This window comes from Phaenicophaeus curvirostris, chromosome 6 (assembly GCF_032191515.1).
Source record: "Phaenicophaeus curvirostris isolate KB17595 chromosome 6, BPBGC_Pcur_1.0, whole genome shotgun sequence".
NCBI lineage: Eukaryota > Metazoa > Chordata > Aves > Cuculiformes > Cuculidae > Phaenicophaeus > Phaenicophaeus curvirostris.
In genome coordinates this window covers 14,522,308-14,545,022 of record NC_091397.1, presented here as the reverse complement: position 1 = coordinate 14,545,022, position 22,715 = coordinate 14,522,308, and the positions used below count along the sequence as shown (strand labels likewise).

At 39.7% G+C, this 22,715-nt stretch overlaps 1 protein-coding gene across 3 annotated transcripts in view; it reads right to left on the bottom strand.

The window, feature by feature from the left end:
- CUL2 (cullin 2) overlaps window positions 1–16,743 on the bottom strand; it is a 51,791-nt gene extending 35,048 nt beyond the window's left edge. For 2 of the 3 annotated variants that reach the window (XM_069859342.1, XM_069859344.1), the window contains exons 1-5: window positions 16,508–16,627; window positions 13,401–13,539; window positions 8,721–8,823; window positions 6,873–6,967; window positions 2,625–2,730 (exon numbers count right to left, since the gene is read on the bottom strand). In XM_069859342.1, the coding sequence (XP_069715443.1) occupies window positions 2,625–2,730; window positions 6,873–6,967; window positions 8,721–8,823; window positions 13,401–13,519 (423 nt within the window). In that variant the 5' untranslated portion in view covers window positions 13,520–13,539; window positions 16,508–16,627. Of the gene's footprint in view, window positions 1–2,624; window positions 2,731–6,872; window positions 6,968–8,720; window positions 8,824–13,400; window positions 13,540–16,507; window positions 16,628–16,720 lie in introns of those variants that run through there. The other variant, XM_069859343.1, reaches the window with a different exon arrangement.
- Window positions 16,744–22,715: the final 5,972 nt, after the last annotated feature.

Genomic DNA, 22,715 nt, shown 5'->3' with positions numbered 1-22,715 from the left:
TCACACCCCAGAAGAACTAAGCAAGCACATACTCATTTAACATTACTGAAAAGCTCCCAAAGTTTCATTAGCACACAGGAGTGACACTGAGACAGACACTTCGGTATATATAGTTCTGCTTCTACAAATACTGGGCATTGTTTCAGTAACTTCACGCTGAGACTAAAGAGAACTATACGTAAAATAACCATGTTTGCTCAAGTGTGGATAAAGGACAGATCATCTCAGTCATCTAAAAAGGGATAAATTATAATTCCTTACATTCTAGATCAATGAACAACTGAAATAAAGACTTCTGTCAAAGCCCCTAGTACAATCCAATGAATAAAAGATAGAATCCTAAACAGGAACCATAACCAATGTAAAAATGCCTTAAAAAGAAGGACTTTATAAACTTGGTGAGTGTCTTGTAGGTCAAGAAATGTGAACTACTTTTGTTACTGGGGCAATGAATTCACCTAAAATGCTGCAATTTTAATACATTAAACTCCTTAAGAGTAGGACTCAAGCCCCCATTCCTTTTCAGGGCAAAGTATTAACTGCCATAAATCTAATCCTACACCAGTAATGAACAGAGAATAACTCTACTGTCTTCAAGATTCAAAATTTACCTCCCACTACTACAGATTACAAAGACAACATTCAGTAAAGAGAAACGGAAGGAATCTTGGGGAGTGAGATAATAAAAGCCTCATTAGTAAAAATCCAGATATAATCATCTGAACATCTTCAACAAAACCAAAAGGCTGTCAGCTACAGTTTAAGAATCTCGACCCACCCCATAACCTGCCCAAATGATGAGCTAGGAACATATCATCCTAGGAACAAGTTCCGAGAAGCATGACGAAATACGTAGTCATTGTCTTTCCACCCCACTTATGATTCAATAAGCACAAGGAAAAGAGAATACTCAAAAAGAGAATTTTCAGATCTTCTGTTTGTTCTTCTTCGGTAAACATCCTAAGGCAGAAAGCTATGGACAAAAGTTGCTACTACCATCCTCCAGGTGATACCCCTGAATGGAGGAGCACGTCGAAATGGGGAGACTTCATTAACACATCTGCATCACTCAGACCCAAGAACAAGCCCAGACCTATTTCCAGCCCCCAAAGCAGCTGAACTAACAGTCGTTCTCACAGAGTTAAAGACTGCCTCCAACAGTTGTGGGAACAGTCTCTGCTAAATCTCAGTCTGAGGAAATAAGGAATAACATTTAAGCCATTTTGAAGATACCACAAACAGTGCAGCAATATACACTTCCAAGCTCTGACATGCCTTTACAGATGCCACAGATTAGCAAGCCTTGGAGACAGCAAGTAGAGAAGAATTTCCTTTTCTGAATTGCCTTGACTCTAAGTATACCATATTTCTGGTTTCTTTTCAGCCCACTCCCAACCTGTCACAGGATTAGCAACTTCAACTGGCAGTGCAGTCTTCATCAGCTGGGTCAGAAGCACAGAAGATGCTTCTTCATGCATCACAAATTTTCCGTACTCTTAAAGCAGCAGAAACCTACTTAAAACAATGAAATCCAAGAGCTCAAACAGTAACCACTGACAGGCCAGGTTCTGACATTAAGGAAAAAAAAAAGGTTTTTGTCTAGTTTTCCAAACCAAGAGACGCGTTTACCTCCCTTGTATAGAAACAGATAAAGTAGAAAGGAAAAGAACCAATACACCACTGCAGATAATGAGAGAATAAAATTAATTATCCATTTAGCAATGTGTACACATACTGACAAAACAAACATACACAGACAAGTATTCAAAAGAAAAGTTCTTCCCAACTGTATTCAGGATTGTGCGTTTGCTGTGATCCAACCGAAAAGGTGTTTTCAAAGTTTTCTTAGAGACATACTGAAACACTTTGTTTTGAAAAATCTGAAAGAATTTAACTGTGAAATTGTCTTTTCATTTTACTTTCTTGTATTTCATGGTAACAACAGCCATGTTGATAACTTTACTTCAGCATAACTGAAGTACACAAGGCATATCTCAATGTCCTAAACCTGACTTTTCTTTTTTTCATTTTATAGGTATTTAAAAATTGCTCTCAGCCTCTCCAACTTACATTAGTAATTGTGTCAACACCCTCATGCTTGCCTCAACTTTTTTTTAAATACAAGCCCTCCCTACATGATAATTTTATCCACAGAATGTCTTTTCTTCATTCAAAAACTCTATCCAAGTTGCCACAATATAAGTGCAAAAGAGTCCATACTAGAAAATACGATGTAAAGTATCACAGAAGACTATTCTCAAACTGTTACACTTGGTGACATATAGAAATAGAAGCCTAAAAGTAACATTTCAAATGTTTCCAAAACCAGAAGTACTGCTTCTTCAAATTTTTTTCTAGACAGCAGTGATCGCTTTTCAAAGGTATTTTGCTAAGTGTCGCATCCTAAACTGAGGTTCTTCAAAAGTTTTCACATTTGCTCCCTTCGTCACTGTATTTTTCTACATCAAAACTATCTCATTTTACAAACAGTTCAGAGCTTACATCATCTACTATATTTAACTATTCATATTCTGTGACACAGAAGAGTCAAAAAAAGGACAGAGCTGAACTTGTAGCACTCCTAAATACACTTTATATCCACTCCCACAGTCAGAAATACCTACCTCTCCTATTTCCATCAATGGTTCATTCATATCCACCCCTCCATACCCATACTGAAGATCAGCTTCAGTCAATTTGTTCTTCTTAATAAACTGTGTGTTGAGGTACCTATAGAAATAAAGATATTCTGATCAAAAACAGGCAAAAGTTAAACTACTTCTTTAAATAGACTTGAAAGTTGGTAATTGAGATATCAAACAGTAGCCTGACACATCACTGTCAGCATTTTCTTGGTGCACACTATACTTGTGTAAGAATCCAACCTTTAAACATACTCTGCTGTATTACTCATACATGTACATATAAAATAACCACTAAATTCTAAGCGGTTGACCAGTATGAGAGTGATGGTAAATTTTTTATTTTTAACAATACAAAAATGTTTCCAAGTATTAGGTACTTTTAAAGAAAAGGTATTTTCTTCTGCCTATACTGTTTATAATTTTACATTTCTCTGACTAAACCACAACGTCAGTTTTTACAGGGCAAATTCTTGTCAGTTATGATCTGTTACTCAGGTCATGATAACCAGCAAACTTCTTTATTACAAATTTTAAAGATTAGAAGAATTTGCACTTATAAAGAAAAAATGTCTAAATGCTTTGGGCAAAAGGCAAATGACAAGGAAAGAAGAAAAGGAGAAACACACTATAGAAATGTGTGAACTTCAAAGAATTTAGGATACCACAGAATCCAAAGAAGGAAGACTAGTGATAGCGCAGTGGTGACAAACTGCAGTACAGTGGCCTAACCTACTTTCAGACCCCAGAGTCTTACAGAGTGCTGTGAACTGCTCTGCCACCATCAATAACCACCATAAATTGCAAATGCAAGTCTATGTAGAATGCTACAGACCTGCCATTTCACATGAAACTTGTTCCAGCCATTCTGGATGTTCACAAACAAGCCGTAAGCAGACACGCTTCTTGATATTTCCCACCCTTCCACGGGAACAAAGCCAGCTGCTCTCATGCTGCTTTTTCCTGTTAAGCCTGCTAAAAAGGAAAGCCCTGAGTTCTCCTCATTCATACTGTCTCTTCCATCAGAGTACATGCCTTCTCAACAAATACAGATCAGGCAACTCATCCATCTGAAAACTGAAGTAGCCACAAGTAAATTAGACAAGTTCAACCTAAATCAAGTACTCCTGCAAAGAGCTATCCTATTCAAGCAAAAACAAGGTGACAAGAAGTGGGAAGGCAGAACCACTTGTGGCAAAAGCTTCACCCCACTCTGCCTCAAATCCAAGACCAAATTCGCCTGCATTTTCTCTCCCCTTCCCGTGCTTTTACCATTAACCAGAACCGAGTGACAGCACAAGCAAATAACTGTAATGGATGTGCAAACAGTATAACCTCAAATCCAATTCTCCACTGAAGTACAACCATTTTTCACCTTGAATAACTACTTCAAACACTTCATCTGTATTTCATACTTTTAGAAGACAATCCATAAGGCCCATCTCTAACTTACAGTAGAGACAAGGATTGGGCGTGAATCGATAATAACAGAAATTACCCACAGACTCCTGCTTCACTTGGAAGTTTTATCTCAAGAGTAAGTTTTAAATACCTAATCACACAGCTCTGGCCCAATTACTTGAGAATGCCCCTGTTCAGGATTACAGTTTACTGCCTGACGAGGAAAATGGCAAATAAGATGAGAAAATTGAGGTTTCCTTCCTTTCATGGTATTAGCAAAGCAATACGCCTTTTGGCACCCAAACCTCAACACACACACCAAGCTTCTACTCCAGAAGGAGATTAAAAAGTTCGCAACTGATCGGAGTGCTACAAGATAGACTCAAAACCAATACCTACTTTCCAGCGGAATACTGAAAGACTGTTTCATCTATAATAAATTAACAATATCGGGAAGGTGTAGAGTACATGAATATTTTTGTGGGCATTTTTTTCAGATATAAAGGATTTGGTAATTCAGCAAAGGATAAGTTATGTTACAAGGAATTTAGGGAAAAATAACCTGCAAGAACTAATTTAAAATTCAAAGGGTAGCTAATTATTGGGACTGGTTACCTGATAACTTTCATGTATTTGTTAGATCAACCAAGAACAATACTCTAGTCACAGATTACTATTCTAAACACCATATTCCCAAAGCAATATTTCCACATCTCAGGAAATCCACATCATCATCATGTCCTTACAGGGGCAGACGGTTGGGTGAAAAAAAACAAAACCAAAGCCAGCAACAAGGTAAAAAAAAAAAAAAGCTTTGACTGTAGTGTCAGTCCAACAATTGGTCTTACATTTTGTACATTTTGCTCAGATATAGTGTCTCACATTTTAGTAGTATTTTAAATATTACCTATCAGGATAGAAGGATTAAGAAGCAGAGATGTGAGCCTATTTAAATTGTAAAGAAACCTGTTTTAAAAAAACAAAGATTACTAGCTGTAGATTAATCAATTTTCACTGCTGGAAGAATTATACAAGTTAGATCCTGGGATTCAACAGATTCAACTAATTATGGTGCATGTTTGAAAGCAGGCGTGCAAGTAAAAGAACTTCAACTCCTTTATAAAAAGCAGAATAACTTCTTATGGTCTTCAAAAGTACATGCACCAGAAAACACTCACTGAAAAACAAAAAGTGTAACCTAACACGTAACAAAGTGTTTCCAACGCATCAAAATAATTATGACTCTACTAAACAAGCACTGAATTACTTCATTGCCTCCATGTGAGAGGGTCTTTTAGTTCCCACTACAATGTATGTTTTATTATTGAACTCAAGCCCTTTAGAGACAACTTTCATGGGACAGTACATGACAAAACTCAGAATTCCAACAGGAAGACAGACAACATAACTTTGAAGCAAAATGATTTTCAACAGAACACTTCAAAACTACTTTTTCTGTAACAAAACACCATATTCAAAGCAGGAGGAAAAGTTACAATGGGCAGAGCTAGCATGAAGTAAATAACTTCAGATTTTAAGAACTCTGCTTCAATAATACATTAATACCATTCTACTGAGCTTATTTAGATGTACATGTTGATTCCTGTGCATAATAACCCATAATGCCCTAGCTTGTTTAAAAATAAAACAAAAAATCAAGTTCACATTGCTGGAGAAATTTCTTGGTTTATGACCAGAAGCACTCAAGCACTCAGAAAAACTGTTACATGAAGCAGAATCTGTGAGATTCATACATTAATAGGATGTTTTTTTCCCCTATATCAATTCTCCAGTCAAATCAGTGACATGTTATGGAACTGAAGTTTGCAAGCTCAAGATGGACTCCATCACATTTGTTCCAAATCTACTAGCAATAATTTAATAGATCCTACAAGATTTAACAAACATCTCCTAATATAAATGTCTTGAAATCCTTTGTAAATCCTCACATCATACCATCAAATAAGTACAACATTAATGACTGTCTCGTAAGTTATATTTACCTGCTCAGTATCACATGCATAATGGAGAGTAGAATGTTCCAAAGTCAGAGTAGAATTAAAATCCAAATCCTAGTAAATCCAAAGCTATCTCACTATAGTTATAACTCTAGCAACTCATGAATGAGCTGTCACTAGTACCAATGAAACACACTCATAATTCAGAGAACAGTAGAAGTTACAGGGTTTAATTGTTTTTATTTATAGACTTGGCTGTAATCTACTGAAAAAAAGTTCTGTAAAATTGATTGCCTGTATACAGTCCATTAGTTTCTGAAGAGAACTTCAGGAAAGCAGCAAGAATTTTCACTCTCTCTCCAATCCCTGCAGTTCAAACTTTCCCCTGAAAAGAAGGAACCCAAAGAGCACACAGCCTTGTCTGAAAGGCTTTTCTAGAAGGGAGAGCTGTGTTTTTGCCAAGGTACATGGCTAAGCTTCGAAACAAACCATGCTGGTTCACCCGGATGCTTCATTACAATGCCATCCTTGAAGAAAAACACCTAGGATTATGAGCTGCTTCACTGCAGGATTGATTAGCACCAACAAATTTGGCACTGCAACACCAGAAACAACACAGGCAGAATATATTAGCAAAGAAAGAATAGCAGGAATCATCTAAGATAATTACTTTAGTGGTAAGGATCAGTGCACAGAAAAAAAATGTTGAAGCATTACTCCTTTCCTCTCATGTTCTGCTACCGTAACTATTTTCTCCAAAACTGATCTGGGGCATATTCAGCTACTGCTGTCCTTCAGCAACTTTATTTGACTTAAGCTGCAGATCACTGTAATAATTTCACAAGTTTAACAACTCATTTGCAAAGCTTACCTGTATAAACAGTCCATATAGTCTGCCCCTTTGCTATACTCTTCCCAGTATCTGTGATACATAACCAGGACTTGTTCTTCAGCTTCCAGAACTCTCTGTGAAGGAAGACACACACGCACCCCGCTAAAATTAGTATGAAAATAGCATACATACATAGAAAGCTGTAACAGCATTATCATTTTGGAATAATAATCACAGATTCAAAATTACAACCACATCTAAGTTCTCTATAACATATTATTTTCTATTTGTCTTTACAGAAGTACTTGCTTAATTCATATTCTCACATCCTGCTGGCAGGATAACTTGCACAACTATTCCCTCGTTGACACAGTTCAATTTTAAATTCATGCAGCCATATGAACACTAGAGGAGTTGCCTAGCTAGACAACACTTAAAATCAGTATGCCTTACTTGTCAGACAAGCCCTTACACTTACCAAGAATCCTAGAACAAAACAAAGTATAGACATGTGCAAGCTTAAACACATCTTGAGTTCTGTAAATCTAGGCCCAAATCTTTTGGAACTTAAGCAAATTATCATGTAAGAAGTTGCTGATGTACTGAACTTCTCAAAATGTATGCATGCTTCAAAGGATTAAGTTTGACAATTTAAACAAACTAGTATGATTTGTGAAAGAGGATGAGATCCTAGGAATTCAACTATAAAATCACAAACTTTAAAGATGATTAAACTCTGGCTCAAGCAGCAAAGAAGCCTGTGCAAAAATAACAAAACAGGAAAGCCAGTAGACAAAACAGAATCAAGGGTGCTTTCCTCTGCAGGATGAATTTTGCGAAGGTTTTCCAACATTATTACAAAGACAAACAGTGGACAGCTGATTTTAAAAAATGGATGTATGCTTTCCGCTATTTCACACAGCTTCTACTGTGCTGGCAGCTGCCTGATTATCCTAAGCACGCTCACTCAGCTCACTAAATAAATGAGGAAAAACTGTTTTGGCTAAGTTGTTTGCCAGTTCAGTGAACTGATTTAGTCTACCAAAGCGCTACCAGCATCCTCTCTGCAACCAGTGGAACCACACACTAAGATGCCCAGCCCATCTTGCCCAATACATGGGTAACTAAGCCCAAACCCCAGCATTAAGCCATTTAGTAGTATTACCCAGAATATGCAATTCTTCATTTCCTATACAGACACCAAAGACAAATGGACACCTTATTTATATCTACTTCTCTTTTCTCCTCTACTTCAACAAGGAGACAGTGTCCATCCATCCTATATATTCAACACGATAAATCATGACTGTGTTGAAAACAGCTGTCTTAGCTGATGAGACAGAAATTAATTCACAGCTACATAGGTACAAAAGTATTGTTATTTTGTCAGAGTAAATAATTTGTCATTATTATCCCCCTCCCAAGCATTTCTGCTATTTCATTCCCACGTATTTCACAAGTTTTCTTTAGCAGAGTTTATACAGTCAGTTTCTAGGACACTAGAGGAGATACTTCTATGTTGTAACAGAATACTAATGAAAAACTACAACACTTGGAAAATAAAGACATTTCTGTAACTTGTTTGATTACAAGCATTAAACAGCTAAGAAAGAACTTAGTTTTCACACTAATGACCATTTAATATAAAACACAGGCTTATAAATTAACTTTTCTTTTGTGTTGCATATAGACATACATACCTGTCTATTCATACCTGTCTGGTGTTGCATATACCAGATACATACATACATACATTCTGCCTCGAACTCTGTCATCTGTGATTTACTCTCATAAAATCTGCGCACCTTCATACACAGGAAACAAACAAGCCCTCTCCCACCAGTCAAAAAAAGGACAAACAATACCAACAGGAACTGTATAGGTTACCTTGTGCAAATGGCGTACATGATTTTCCAGAAAAATTTTAGTCTCCGTATAAAGTCTCTCTCCAAGAGGTTCAGGATAGGCCACACACAAAGCATAAATGTCTCTGGGCCCAAAGTCAAGGTTTGTGTCCACTTAAGTTTTCACACTCTAACAACAACTCTAAAGATTTACAGAACCATTTTTTTCTCTCCCCCTCCCCCAAATTACGTTTTTGTCCATAGTGAAGCACAAAAGATAAGATGGCTCATTTTTTGAAATTAGTTTAAGTCCGGATTTGTGAAGAATTCAGGTTTTCATTATCAATAATAAATTTTAAGCAGTGGAAGGTGAGGGACTGTAAGAGCTAAGATCCTGGAACTTCCGGTGGCCCCACGATGACACAGCTTCTACTGCTTACTTACCATCTCTGTATAATATACAATTACCTCAACGTGAAACAGCAGCTTTCATCCAAAGTTGAAATTGAGTCTCTTCTCAGATAACAGAAAGAAGCACTGATGAGGTTAAGAATGTGATTAACTACTCACAAGCACAGGGGATGCAACTTTTTTTCTCTCCACATCCACAACTACACTACCAGAGCCTGAATAACCTAAACTGACAGATCTCTGTTACAAGAACAACTGACTTGAAGTTAGAAAAAACAGGCAGTCTTCACCACAACAGCACAATAATAATGGCAGCTTATCTGATGAAAGCAGCAAACAAGTATCTCTGAATTTCTCTAACCTCTGTGCCCTAGGAGTCCAGATGACTCAACTGTTATAAACAAGTTGCTTAGTTGTAATAAGCTTATTTAAAAATGAAAATAGTATCTGTAATCATTCATGAAAATGTACATCTTTCCTTATTCTAGAAAATAGTCAAATTTTCTTACAAGTGAAGAAAGCTGAATCTAGTATACTTCCTTGACATATGACACTCAATTTGCATACGTACTGAAACTAAACTAACAGCTTAGTCACAGAAGCACTTCCACAGGCAACCTCACACACTTTCTATATGAATCATCACTGATATTTTACTTCATAAACTTAAAGCACATTTTTACAGTGCTGCTGTCCCTTAGAAGATCAGGAAGAAGGCTTCACTGTTCAATAATTTATCTCTAATGGTGAAAGCCATCTGTCCTTCTGCACATGGTTTTGCAGGGTGAAAAAGGTCAAAAGCAGCTGAAGCCAAACTGCTGCTTAGAGGCCTTCACTCTATTGATAACAAGAATGCCAAAAGCCTTGTACGATTAATGTTCTCCAGAAACTGCTATTTGAGGGGCATTACCCAGCAAAGGGAACCCGAAGCAATTACAAACTAACAAGAGAAAGAAAAAAATTACCATGAACAAGAAAATATTGCATCCAAGGCCATAAAAGCTCACAAATATTGACACTTTTTTAACCTTTAGAACAAGTTAAGACCACATATTAAAAGAAGGTTTTGAGTATATCTTCTCTGTAAGACCAAAGTAGAGCTTTGGGAAAATGTCTGTGATTGTCAGTCTCCCTCTGTAACAGAATCAAAATTCATAGAGCATTTGAGGACTTGCAGTCAAAACCAATCATGATCACACGAACTTTATTTACTCTTCCTTCTCTTTGGGCTGGTTCTTGTGTTAAAGATACATGCTTATAAATTTTGGTTCATAGTAGGATCCTTGTAAAATGGGGGATTAGAGGAGGGAGAACAAACATGCAGAAAAATGGAAAAAAGTAGGTGGCCACGTTGCATACTTTTAAAATAATTCTGTTTGCAGTATGGCTGCCTTTCTCCCCAGGTACCATTCAACCTATTTGGTTGGTGGGAAATCCAGGAGAACAACAGAAAGATCCTGATGTTCTACCCATTCAAAAAAGTTCTGCTGCTAAAGGGCAGTTATCAAGGTACATGTGAACTACCACTCTCTAATCAAGCCTGATCAGTCTCTTAAAGCGTACTCCCAAGCCTACTGCACAGTTAGAAGTAAAGTCATGGAAGTTATACAGAGCAATCATAATAACCAAATTATTGTAAATAATATCTCAGACAGGGAGACATAACTGTCACTCATTTACCAGACAATGGAACAACTCCAGAAACATTTCTTTCTGCAGAGAACCTTAAAGGAAATCTGAAGGTCAAAGGTGGTTCAAGATGACTCACAGATTAAATAAAGTGACATATGGTCTTTCAAGTGATCTTTTCCAGAAGATTTTAACTCTTACAGAGTTGTGGTTTGCAACTCATTGTCATTCTAGCATTTCAAGTTCGAGATATAAGCTATATTTAAAGACACGCTACGTTTAACAATAAAATTACCATCAGAGTTACAAAGAATACACTGTATTCAAGGTAAATAAGTTCTGAGGAAGTAGCAACACAAAAATTAGTTCTAGAAGTGGAATATGCACAGTACAATCCTTTCAACCCTAGATTATTGCTAGTCTGCAAGCACCACTTAATCTGAGCTATCTCAAGCAACAAAAGAGAAAACAAACACTTCTTAGAATACACTGCTGTAGACTGAAATCTTGATTCTTTGCTATGCTTTTATCCTGTTCCCACATCACTGTTTTGACTACAGAGACACTACAAAGATCAAGTGATACTATAATCAATTAAATAATCTGTAAGAATTTCAAATCATGTCACTTTTCTATTGTGATTATTAAGCAGCAAGAAAGAGTTAATATCACATTTCTTTTAAAATTCCTGCAGATGTTTAGAAACAGATTACTCCCAACTAGATCAAATTTAACAGAGAATAAAATGCTTACAAAGAACAAGATGTACTTTAAAATGCTACATCTTCCTAAAATGCATCACTAAGACATAAGTTTTCTTTATATATTTAAAATCTGGAAAAAGCTTTCAAACCAGCTGTATAGAACTACCAGTTACACCAAGCTGTTGAATACTCAGTGTTAAAACACAGAACTGGTTAAAGGTAGCAGAAGCACTAAACAGTCAACATTTAAGCTGGAAGTTACAAGTCACACAAGCTCCTCAGGCCATTCAGCCATAAAAGATAAGCCAAGAGGCTATTGCCTATGTAAAACTAGGCACTAATAGTGCCACTTTCCAAGGAACATAGTTTAGAGATGATAGTAAGTAAGGTCTTCAGAATTACATGCCAAATGATTCTTCAAATACTGCTTCCCAAGACTGCTATTCATAAGCATTCCCTTTCTGATGTTCAATCAAATGGAGTAAATCCCAAAAGAGGATCAACAGCAGACTTGTGTACAAGGCCTCCACATAAGAAGTTCTAAGCAAAACAGCGTGACAAGAGGAATCAATTAAACATATCATTCAATTATTATTTCAGATTTAAGTCTATTTTAGGTGCCTTTGTTTAAATGTTTAAGCTACAGAAGTTAACCACCAGCTAAAGACTGAAATACGCAATTCTCAAAAAATTGCTTAGAAATACTACAGCACAACTTGTCAGTAAATACATGCACAGTAATTAATTCAAAAAGTCTGTAAATTTTGGAGTCATTGGACCTTGTCTTGGTGAAGTTCAAGAGTCATGCCCTCAAAAATTAATTACAAAGTTTTAAAATTAAAGAGATCCTTAAAGATTATTGCACCATAGGACAAAGACTACAAGCAACTAATTTTTTCTTACATGCATTTATACACATGCACACACTCAAGACACAGGCGAGTGGGAAAGCAATTCTGAGAAGTGGTAACATGTTCAGAAAGAGACGAGACTCTAGAGTCTAGCTCCTGCACACAGAATAAACTAATGCTGTAAAAATCTACATGTAAGAATCATCTCAGGAGCTTCTTTTTTCACCCAGAAGAATTAATAAATCAATAAGTATAAACCATCCATACTCCCCCCAGAACTAAACCAAACTCAGTCAAATTGCTGTGGAACAGCTGCAAAGCCTCCTAAAATTCTCTACTCGTTCACCACACTGCAATAGCTAACGAATGCAGAGACACAGGGCACAGCATAACTGGCTAGAACAGTTACACTTCTTTTAGAAAAAGGTTCACTGAAACTTAACTCTTGTAAAAAATTTACAAGTCCATTTTACATGTAAAATGGCACACCTTTCACTACGATATACATGCAGCTGTGACTTGAACAGCACGATTGTATGATCATAGCTAGAAAGAGTATTTTTAAACATAGCTTAACTGTGAGGAGTAAAGAGGCAATAACAGTAGAGGGAAAGGAAGAAGGCTTTTCTATAAACCCTCATTTTAGAAATGTTTAACACTGCAGCCATCAGTATACTTAGAAGCACAAAGAGACCTTTAAACAGAACAACCTCACCACCCCCTATACTCACAAATTTCAAGACGAGCATTCTCTGTCTTAGTGGCTTCTCCTGCTACACAAACACACTTAAGCATACAAGAAAAACTCATCACCAAAACAGGGGAAATTCTATGCACTTAGTTTGGGGTCAGGTGTAGCATAAGCCAAGTATTAGATATATTAAACATGAGTAAAATGGAGACCAGTTTACTTTCTATTCCTGTGGTGATTTTCACATAGGATACTTCCCAAACATGCAGAATTTCCCATCCCCTTCAACCTATGCACTGACCCACAGGCTTAATAACAAATACAACCTTACAACAAGCTTCTGATCAGGACCACTGTAACTCTCATATAACATGGGCCTACTTTGTACTAGACATATCATACAAACTTATTCAGTCTGACTTTCACTTAAAGGATACGAGAAGCGATCATTCCACGTTGCTCTTTCAACATAATCCAACATAACAACAGCTTTAATTGTTGTTAGAAGTTTGTTCCATGTTTCATCAAAGTCAACTACTCGTGGTTTCAAGGACATTGTGGGGCTTTAGTGTTAATCTGTAGTATAATTAAATATGTCAGACAACATTGCACAATCATTTAAAAAAATACATTTCCTTTGAGTTTTTCAATTTAAACTTTGTATGTTATAATACAGCAATACTAAGAACACCCACCTTCTCTTCCCCACCCCCTAAAATGAAACTCACAAGTACTTATTTTTAAGTCTTATGGAAAGGAGATTTAATGTTGCATGAACAGCCTATAACATAACACCAATCTATATCACAACACAGATTCATGAGGTTCACCATCATACCAAGCTGCCCATTTAACAGAACCATATAAAAAAAAAAACCAAAACCACCAACTTTCCTGTAAATTTTTGTTTGTTCACTGTAATACAAAGACTGTTTCAGCTGTCTCTGAAACAATTCTAAGCAGGAACACACCAAGCATATTATCAAGGTATCTGAAATTATTACTGTCAGCATGTAGCCTATGTTGACCTCAAGCTTTCATGAGACATTTTTGGTGTTATATTTAAAAAGCCACAAAACCCAAAGGCTTTGATCAGGATGACAAAAAAGAAAACCCATATAAACACAGTGCATTATGCAGAGCTTGTGCAGTGGGACAAATACTGAATTCCTTCAAATAAGACATGGCCTGAAAATACAGAAGCTGTGTTAATAATTTCGTATCAAAAATACTAGAACATACTTATTGGAAGGAAAACATTAGATTACTGAACTAAAACTAGGAAAAAGTGGTACATTAAATAAAAAGAGGTCCCGAGAGAGTCACAACTGTGAAGGCCTCTTCTTTGTTTCTGTTTCTGTCTGTCCTACGCACCTAATCTAGAAAGGACCTGATGTGTGACATGCCATGCACAAAGCAAGTCTAGTTCCTGCTCAGAAACAAACATCATCATACTAAAACAAAAAGTGGAAAGAATACCTCTATTTATATTTTAAATAGATGGACAAGTGACTCTTTTCTTCCCTAATTTTCAAGGTCAGAAGAGAAAAGAAAGCTGGTAACAAACACTTATAGCACGAGCACTACACTTGCATAAAGGGAAAGAATCAAATATCATGCTAAAACACTATTTAGCAACCAGATTACCACCTTAACTGCTAATGCTTTTAATTTTTCTCAGGCAGATTAGTTCTCTCAAATTGCAGGATATTTTCTTGTCAGTTTCAGAAAAAAAAATAAAAAAAATATGCAACTTCTACATAATATGCATACAAAATGCCACCCTGGCTAACTAACCAAGCTCCTTAACTGCTGTGAAATCAGGAACCGCATAGGATGTCTTCCTCTACCTGCAACACAACAGTTTCCGTTTAAAATTTAATCAATGTATTACCCAACCCACATTTGCTTTGATTTCATAAAAAAACTTGAGTAGCAACTAAGTAGTATCAAGGAAGTGGTACTATCCTAAGTTTTATGAACAGGAAACATTTTTAAGAAGAACTAAAGCTCTGTAAGTGGTGCATACATGTTTTCAGTTCAGCAGAAACATTTAAGTTGTTCTATTTGCAACATGGTTATTACCACTTCTGGAAATTAAAAAAAAAAAAATCTTCAATCTATGTATGTCAGTAGCAGTTTACTACACAGGAAATCAGTGAGAACTAAGAAAACAGATATCCATTACAGAAAATAAGCTGAAAAACACAAACTCATGCAAATTTCAAAGAAAGGTGAACCTCGGTAGAAGTAAAGAACAGCAGAGCTCACTTCCAGGATTAAAAAAACCCCGAACAAACAAGCACAAAAAAAGTAGTCTTCTAAAAGCTCTGATGTTATTCTTCTTCTGGAAAACACAAGAGTATTTTCAGCAGACCCCAAGAAAAAATAATCATGGTGTGCAAAACTTTTAAGAATCCCAAGAAATTTTTGTGGCAACGAAGTTATACTTTGTTGAGTGTTATGTTATGTTATAGACTGTCCTCTCTGAAAGACACCTGGTACTTCCACGGTAAATGAATCTTGCCTTCACAGATAAGCAAAGCTAAGGGGAAGAAGGAAAAGTGAAGAAAAAGTGCTCTGCACAACACATCACACAGAACCTGTAACCCTGTGTTTAGCATCATCAAAGCTTAAGAATATGAAAAGCTCTACGCATTCACATACCCGTAAAAGTATTCTGGAGTTAAATAGTCTAAGTCAGAGCTCACTATTAATTGGCATTCTCTTAGAGCTCCCACATCAATCTGAATTTAGACTTTGTGTCTAGACACATTAACAAATAGAGTGTAACTTTTCCTGTAAAACACTAGGATTTGGGGTGTCTGCTGTGCTCCAGTGTCTGCAGTGTGCAAGCTCATCAGCTCAGAGTATTAAGTGCCTTGAACTGGTGCAAGGAACCTCCATAGTGAAAACTACAGCAAAGCAGAATATCTGCCCTAGGGTTTGTGCAGTTCTGGGGGTGGGAAACCATTACCGTTTGACAAACCCTGAGGTACGCAGATAGGGGTGAAATACATTTACATATGAAGATAAAGGATGTCGCTTCTATCGCCTCGTTCTTTAGAACAAGCTACTGTCACAGAACGGTTTGGGTTGGACGAGAGCTTAAAGCCCATCCAGTTCCAACCCCCGGCCACAGGCAGGGACACCTCCCACTGGCTCAGGCTGCCCAAGGCCCATCCAGCGTGGCCCTCAACATCTCCAGGGACGGGGCAGCGCCAGCCTCCCCGAGCAGCCCATGCCAGCGTCTCACCACCCTCAGCGTGAAGAATTTCCTCCTACAGCCTAATCCGAACCTCACGCCGAACGTACTCGCTTGCACAGATAAACGCCCGGGTTGGGCCGGCGTCCAGACATTCCCCAAATTTCCCTCGTATTTAGCCGCCTCGAGCAAGGGCCCCTCAGCCGCCCCCGGCCAGACCCCCCGCCCCTGCCCGCTGCCCCCGCGGCGCGGCCCGAGCGCCGCCCGCCGCTCCCGGGGCGCCCCCGGCCGGGCCGGCTCCGCGGGGCGGGGGTCTCGGCGCCTGCGGGCGGGGTTTACCTGGCGGCAAGGGGCCCGAGTCCGCGCCGCCCGCCTGCCCGCCCGCCGGCCTCCCGCGCTGCCCGCCCCGCTCCGTGCTCACGGCGCGGCCATTACCCGAGCCGCTCGCCCCCGGCGCCCCGCCCCTCCGCCGGCGCCGCCACCGCGAGCCCGGGGCGCGCCGGGACCCCGCGCCCCCACCCCCCGCGGCCGCCGCGGCCGCCGTCGCCTCACCCGCCGCTCCCGGGCTCGCCCCGCCGCGCGCGGGACCGGCAAGGGCCCCGCGGGTCCCGGCGCGCCGTCGCCGCGCGGCCCTCGCCTCCCCCCGCCGCACGGAGCCGCTTGGTACGGCCCGTGCTACGGCAAGCGCGGGCGGCCGCGATTCCTCGGGGCGCGCCGTCCCGCGGCCTCCCGGCGCATGTTCCGGCGGGCCCCTCGCACGCGGTGCTCCGCCATTGGGCGCCCGGCGGGTCCCGGCCCCGGGCCGGGGCGTTCCCGCTTCCCCGAGGGCCGGGAGCGCTGGCGCCCCGCTGCCGAGACGCGGGGGCTGCTCAGCCTGGAGGACGTTCGAGGAGGCCTCAGAGCGGCCCCCGGAGCCTGAAGGGGCTGCACCAGCTCAGAGTGCTTTTGTCTGTGAAGCAGTTTTTAACCTCAGTTTCTCTACACAGGTCAAGGAATACAGTGTTTTAGCAGCAAACAAATGAGGATGGATGGCCCTGGAAGTTCTTAACAGCACTCACAGTGAGGATTTCTGTTATTTCCAGCGAGCAGTTCTCTTTTATAGAGAATTTCTATAGAGAACTAAAAGAAGTTGAGCAAAACAGTCTTGTCAGTATTGTCTTAGCAATTCCCCAGGATAGGTTTGATAGTGCTGTTAACCAGTTAGAGAATAACCATTAGCTATTTTTTTCAACCATGCAATTTCAATTTGTTAGGCAGATAGAAGAATGAGTAAGAACTTTTAATACTTGACTCCTGTTCTTTGTGATTCTCCAGGCTATCATGACTAATTAGGAGTCGTTCTCAATTATCACATGCACAATTCAGTAGTTATTCCAAGTTTTCACTATTAAGCAATAAGTAGAAACACATATTTTTCAGTTTCCACAGATATTTTCACATTTTTATAAAAATAATCAGCCATCTATAAAAATACATTTTTTAAAAAAAGAAATTATCCTTGAAAAAAGCAACATGGTATTTCTGTCTCCTGTTTTACCCACAATACAGTAATTACACAGAGAAAGTGAAAGACGTTAGGATTTACTATGTATATACTTTTCTTCATGAAAAATTCTAATACTGAGGAAAGTCAGGGTCAATTTTACTGGCCCAGGCCACGAGTCCCCCTTGAATATCTTTAGCTAACACAGAACTAACACAGTTTTTAGCTAATAGCAACATTGCTGTGCTTGAGCACCCACTCTGTTCACCAGGCCTGGCTCCCTGCAATTTCTATCTCTTTCCAAAGATCAAACCAGTCCTCAAAGGAGCTCATTTCTTATTGGTAGAATATGTGAAAGCAAAAACTACAGAGATCCTCAACAGCCTTTCAGAAAATGATCTGCAGGACTGCTTTGAACACTGGCAGTATGCAGCTCTGAGTCAACTCGGAAGGGAACTATTTTGAAGGCGATCGTAGTTGATTTTCTTAATTTGTTAAAAGTTACAGCCACAGGCTAGGTTGGATTTTGGTTTTGGTTTTGTTTTTTTCTTGTCAGACCTCATATTTTCTAAAGCTGTCACCAGTTTTCATGGAAGACTGACAGACAAGAGAAGTTCTAATGTGAACTATGTCAGAAAACATATAAAGAAATAAGAAGTTAGGTGCAAAAGTGTAACTTTTTAATCAATTTATCATGGCTCTGCGAGCTCTTTGTAATTTCTAAGAGCAGGAGAAAGTACTCTTGTTCCTGAGCCCCGTTTGTCCTCCCTCTCTTTAAGTGAGCTGTGGGTTAGTTTAACATGCAACCCTACAGAAACTCATGCTTGAATTTTCTAGTGGCAGTTTCTTGCATCTTCCCTCTGGAGAACTGTTTTTCACCTTATAGTGCTCCTGATCCATGCTTACATATTCAAACAACTTAAAGTATTTTCCTTTTAGTACTTGTATCCCCTCTGTGGGTAAAGATTGGTCTTAAGAGATCTTTCAACAGGCAATGACTAGATTACAACAGAATAAGTAGTATCTCCTTGGGCTCTTACATACCAAGTGGATATCAAGTCCTTAGCACCAACTGTTCTTTTCTATGGACGGGTCGTATCACTTTTGTGAATGTAGATACAGCCAAAGAGCATCAAAAAGCCCCAAATTTGTTTATACTGTGATAACCACTGGGAATGGTGTCTGGAAATCTCCTTTCCATCTATTCATTGCAGAAGCTTTTCAGGACACTTGTCTTCAAGTAATGAGCAATATTACAGTGGCTTTTTTAAAAAAAGATTCTACAATAGGCTAATTCTGCAGCTACAAAGTAGGTTTCTGGAGCTGAGCTAGTCATCTGAGATTCCCCTTTTATACTGAGAGAAGTGGTCAAGCTATTTTCCTGATTTTAGATTTCTACATTAGGATGGGATTAATAGCATCCACAGCTCCAGTATAAAGGAAATCTCGTGAGACTGGTTCAGAAAAACTGCAAGCGTATTGTTTTAAAACATGTGTAATATCAACCTTGAATATGACAACAGATTGCTGCTGTGAATGTATTTCTTAATACTGGCCAGGCATGAGTCCTCCCTAGTACCTGCTGCTAAATATAGCTATTCCACCTTTGTTCCTGTCAAAGTGGAATAGTATCTTATGTTTCAACTCCAAAAATGTAAATTCCAAATGTAAAAAGTATTTGGGGCAGGTTTTCTAGAAATGCCTAAGTGACATGGGAAAACTAACCAGGGCAAATGGAATTTCAAGGATACAGATGCTTCTACAGAATTTTACTAGAAAATGAAAAGCATGTTAATATGAAAGGTGTTACATAAAACCTGTGCACGTTAAGGATGTTCTCCAGAAATGTCTCTGCATCAATACTTACGTTTTATTAAAACTAGAAAACTGATATATTTGGAGTATACAACATCAGTATCTACAGAGACATCATTTTCTGGAAAAAAAGACAGAAAAGTCTCCACTGTTCTAATCACTCAAAACTCATATTAAAAAATGTTTTTCCTTTTTTCAAATCAAGCCTTTGCCCATTTCATTTCCTGTGCTTACATTTTTTTTCCCTTAAGCCTTAATAGTTTTCTCTGGGTTTTTTAGTTTGTTTTATTAACTCTTTCTAGACATTTTAAACACCACTTCAACTTCTATTTTCTATCTAAACCCCCTTCTTCTTCTGTTTTTCTGGTTTAACTCTCTGTTTGCTGGGGTAGAGGGGTTGTAACTTGTAGCTTTTGAGTGCTTGCTTCTTTCTGCAAGTGTTACATTGTAACTGGAGCTTTCTTTTTTTGTAGGAGTGAAGGCTCTTTTTTGAGTGGTAACATTAGGAGCAACTTTGTAAAATTAAACGCTTAGAAGTTAACATATATGCTGGCACAATTAAATTATGCTATTTAATCATGCTGTGTGAATGTATTAGTTGCACAAGATCATATGAGAAATCACAAGTTAGACGGCATTAGTGAATAGCATCCTTATCTCAACAGTACCCAAACTTTACACAGCACATATTTTCTTAATTTCTGCTCTATGAGGAAGCATTGTCCTGAGTTAACTGCTGCAAACTGAAACGTAGATACAGGAAGGAAGGTATTTTTAAATCATTCTGGCACGGGAGAATCATGTGCTGATTTTCTGAGGGGATAAATACTTCAAATTTCCACAGACTGTAAGTTAGGTATCAAATTCTTAACTCTTCTGCAAATTCTTTTCTGGAAGACTGCAGCTGTGGAACCACAATTAGGGAAACACTGTTAGGAGGAAGAACAGTCCTTAATGGCAAGGGAGCCCATGAGGGCTGGATGCTCTTCAGAAAGGAAATCCTAGCAGCACAGGAGCAAGCCATCCCCATGTTCTGGAAAAGGAGCTGTCAGGGAAAAAAGAAAAATGGCTTGGTTGAGCAGGGAGATCTTGAGGGACATCAAAAAAAAAAGGAATGTCTATGAACATTGGAAGAAGGGACAGGAGTCTTGGCTGGACTACAAGGAGGAAGAGAGATTGTGCAGAGAGAAAAAAAACAGGAGGGCTAAAGCCCAACTAGAAATCGAATTGGCCAAGTCTGTGAAAGATAACAAAAAATCTTTCTATACATACATTAACAATAAAAGGAGGACCAGGGAGAATATTCAGTCCTTATTGGATGCAACGGGAACAACTGTGACAAAGGACAAGGACGAGGCTGAGGTACTTAATGCCTTCTTTGCCTCAGTCTTTAGTAGTAAGAAAAGTTGTTCCCTGTGTGTGCATCCCTAGGAGTCAGAGGAGCAGAACAAAGTTCCTATGATTCAAGAGGAGATTGTTAGAGACTTGCTTGCCCAGCTAGACACACACAAGTCTATGGGGCCGGATGGGATTCATCCAAGGGTATTGAGAAATCTGGCAGATGTGCTGGCCAAACCCCTTTCCATCATCTTCCAACAGTCCTGGAAGACTGGGGAAGTCCCACTGGACTGGAGGCTGGCTGATGTTGTGCCCATCTACAAGAAGGGCTGGAGGGAGGATCCAGGGAACTACAGGCCTGTCAGACTGACTCAGTGCCAGGGAAAGTCATGGAGCAGGTGATCTTGAGTGCTATCATGAAGCACATGCTAGAGAACTGGGTGATCAGGCCCAGTCAACATGGGTTCACAAAAGGCAGGTCCTGCCAAACTAATGTGATCGCCTTCTATGACAAAGTGACTCTATGACAAGGTGACTCATAGCATTGTGCTTTGAAAACTGTCAGCCTCTGGCCTGGACAGGCAAACACTCTCCTGGGTGGAAAACTGGTTGGATGGCCGGGCCCAGAGAGCGGTGGGAAATGGAGTTAAATCCAGCTGGAGGCCAGTGACAAGTGGGGTTCCCCAGGCCTTCAGCAAGTTTGCAGACGATACTAAGCTGGGTGGAAATGTCGATCTGCTGGAGGGTAGGGAGGCTCTGCAAAGGGATCTGAACAGGCTGGACCACTGGGCTGAGACCAGTGGGATGAGGTTTAATAAGGCCAAATGCCAGGTTCTGCACTTGGAGCACAACAACCCTATGCAGTGCTACAGACTAGGAGAAGTCTGTCCAGAAAGCTGCCTGGAAGAGAGGGACCTGGGGGTGTTGGTTGACAGCCGACTGAACATGAGCCAGCAGTGTGCCCAGGTGGCCAAGAAGGCCAATGGCATCTTGGCTTGTATCAGAAACGGCGTGGCCAGCAGGTCCGGGGAGGTTATTCTCCCTCTGTACTTGGCACTGGTGAGACCGCTCCTTGAATCCTGTGTTCAGTTCTGGGCCCCTCACCATAAGAAGGATGTTGAGGCTCTGGAGTGTGTCCAGAGAATAGCAATGAAGCTGATAAAGGGACTGGAGAACAAGTCTTACAAGGGGTGGCTGAGAGAACTGGGATTGTTTAGCGTAGAGAAGAGAAGACTGAGGGGAGACCTCATTGCTCTTTACAACTACCTGAAAGGAGGTTGTGGAGAGGAGGGAGCTGGCCAGGGGAGGTTCAGGCTGGACATCAGAAAAAAATTTTTCACAGAAAGGGTCATTGGGCACTGGCACAGGCTGCCAAGGGAGGTGGTTGAACCACCTTCCCTGGAGGTGTTTAAAAGATGGGTAGATGAGGTGCTGAGGGGCATGGTTTAGTGATTGACAGGAATGGTTGGACTCCATGATCCTGTGGGTCTTTTCCAACCTAGTGTTTCTGTGATTCTGTGAATATGAACATTATTGCTTTTTATGTAAGGTATTTAAAAATTGTCCTCAGATTTAAACATGCTTAGGAAATAACAATGCCTTAGTCCCAAAGCTTTGTCAAATCTGGATGCTGTTTTCATCAAGTCTCTTTGTTGAGACTGGTTGGAGAATTACCACCTGAAAATACACAGTGGGGTATTGCAGGTGTCTGAGATGAGCAGTTGTGAGCTGTACTGCGTGTGCTTCTAAAGTCACCCCGTCACTCCCATAGCACTGCCTCCATATCTAAAAGAGGCTTGAAAAGGGAGGTACTCCCATAGTCCATTAAGAGATAATTTTAATGTATCCCCTCAGAACAAGATAAAAATATGTGTACACACCAGTGCGTTACATGATTGGATACATTATTTA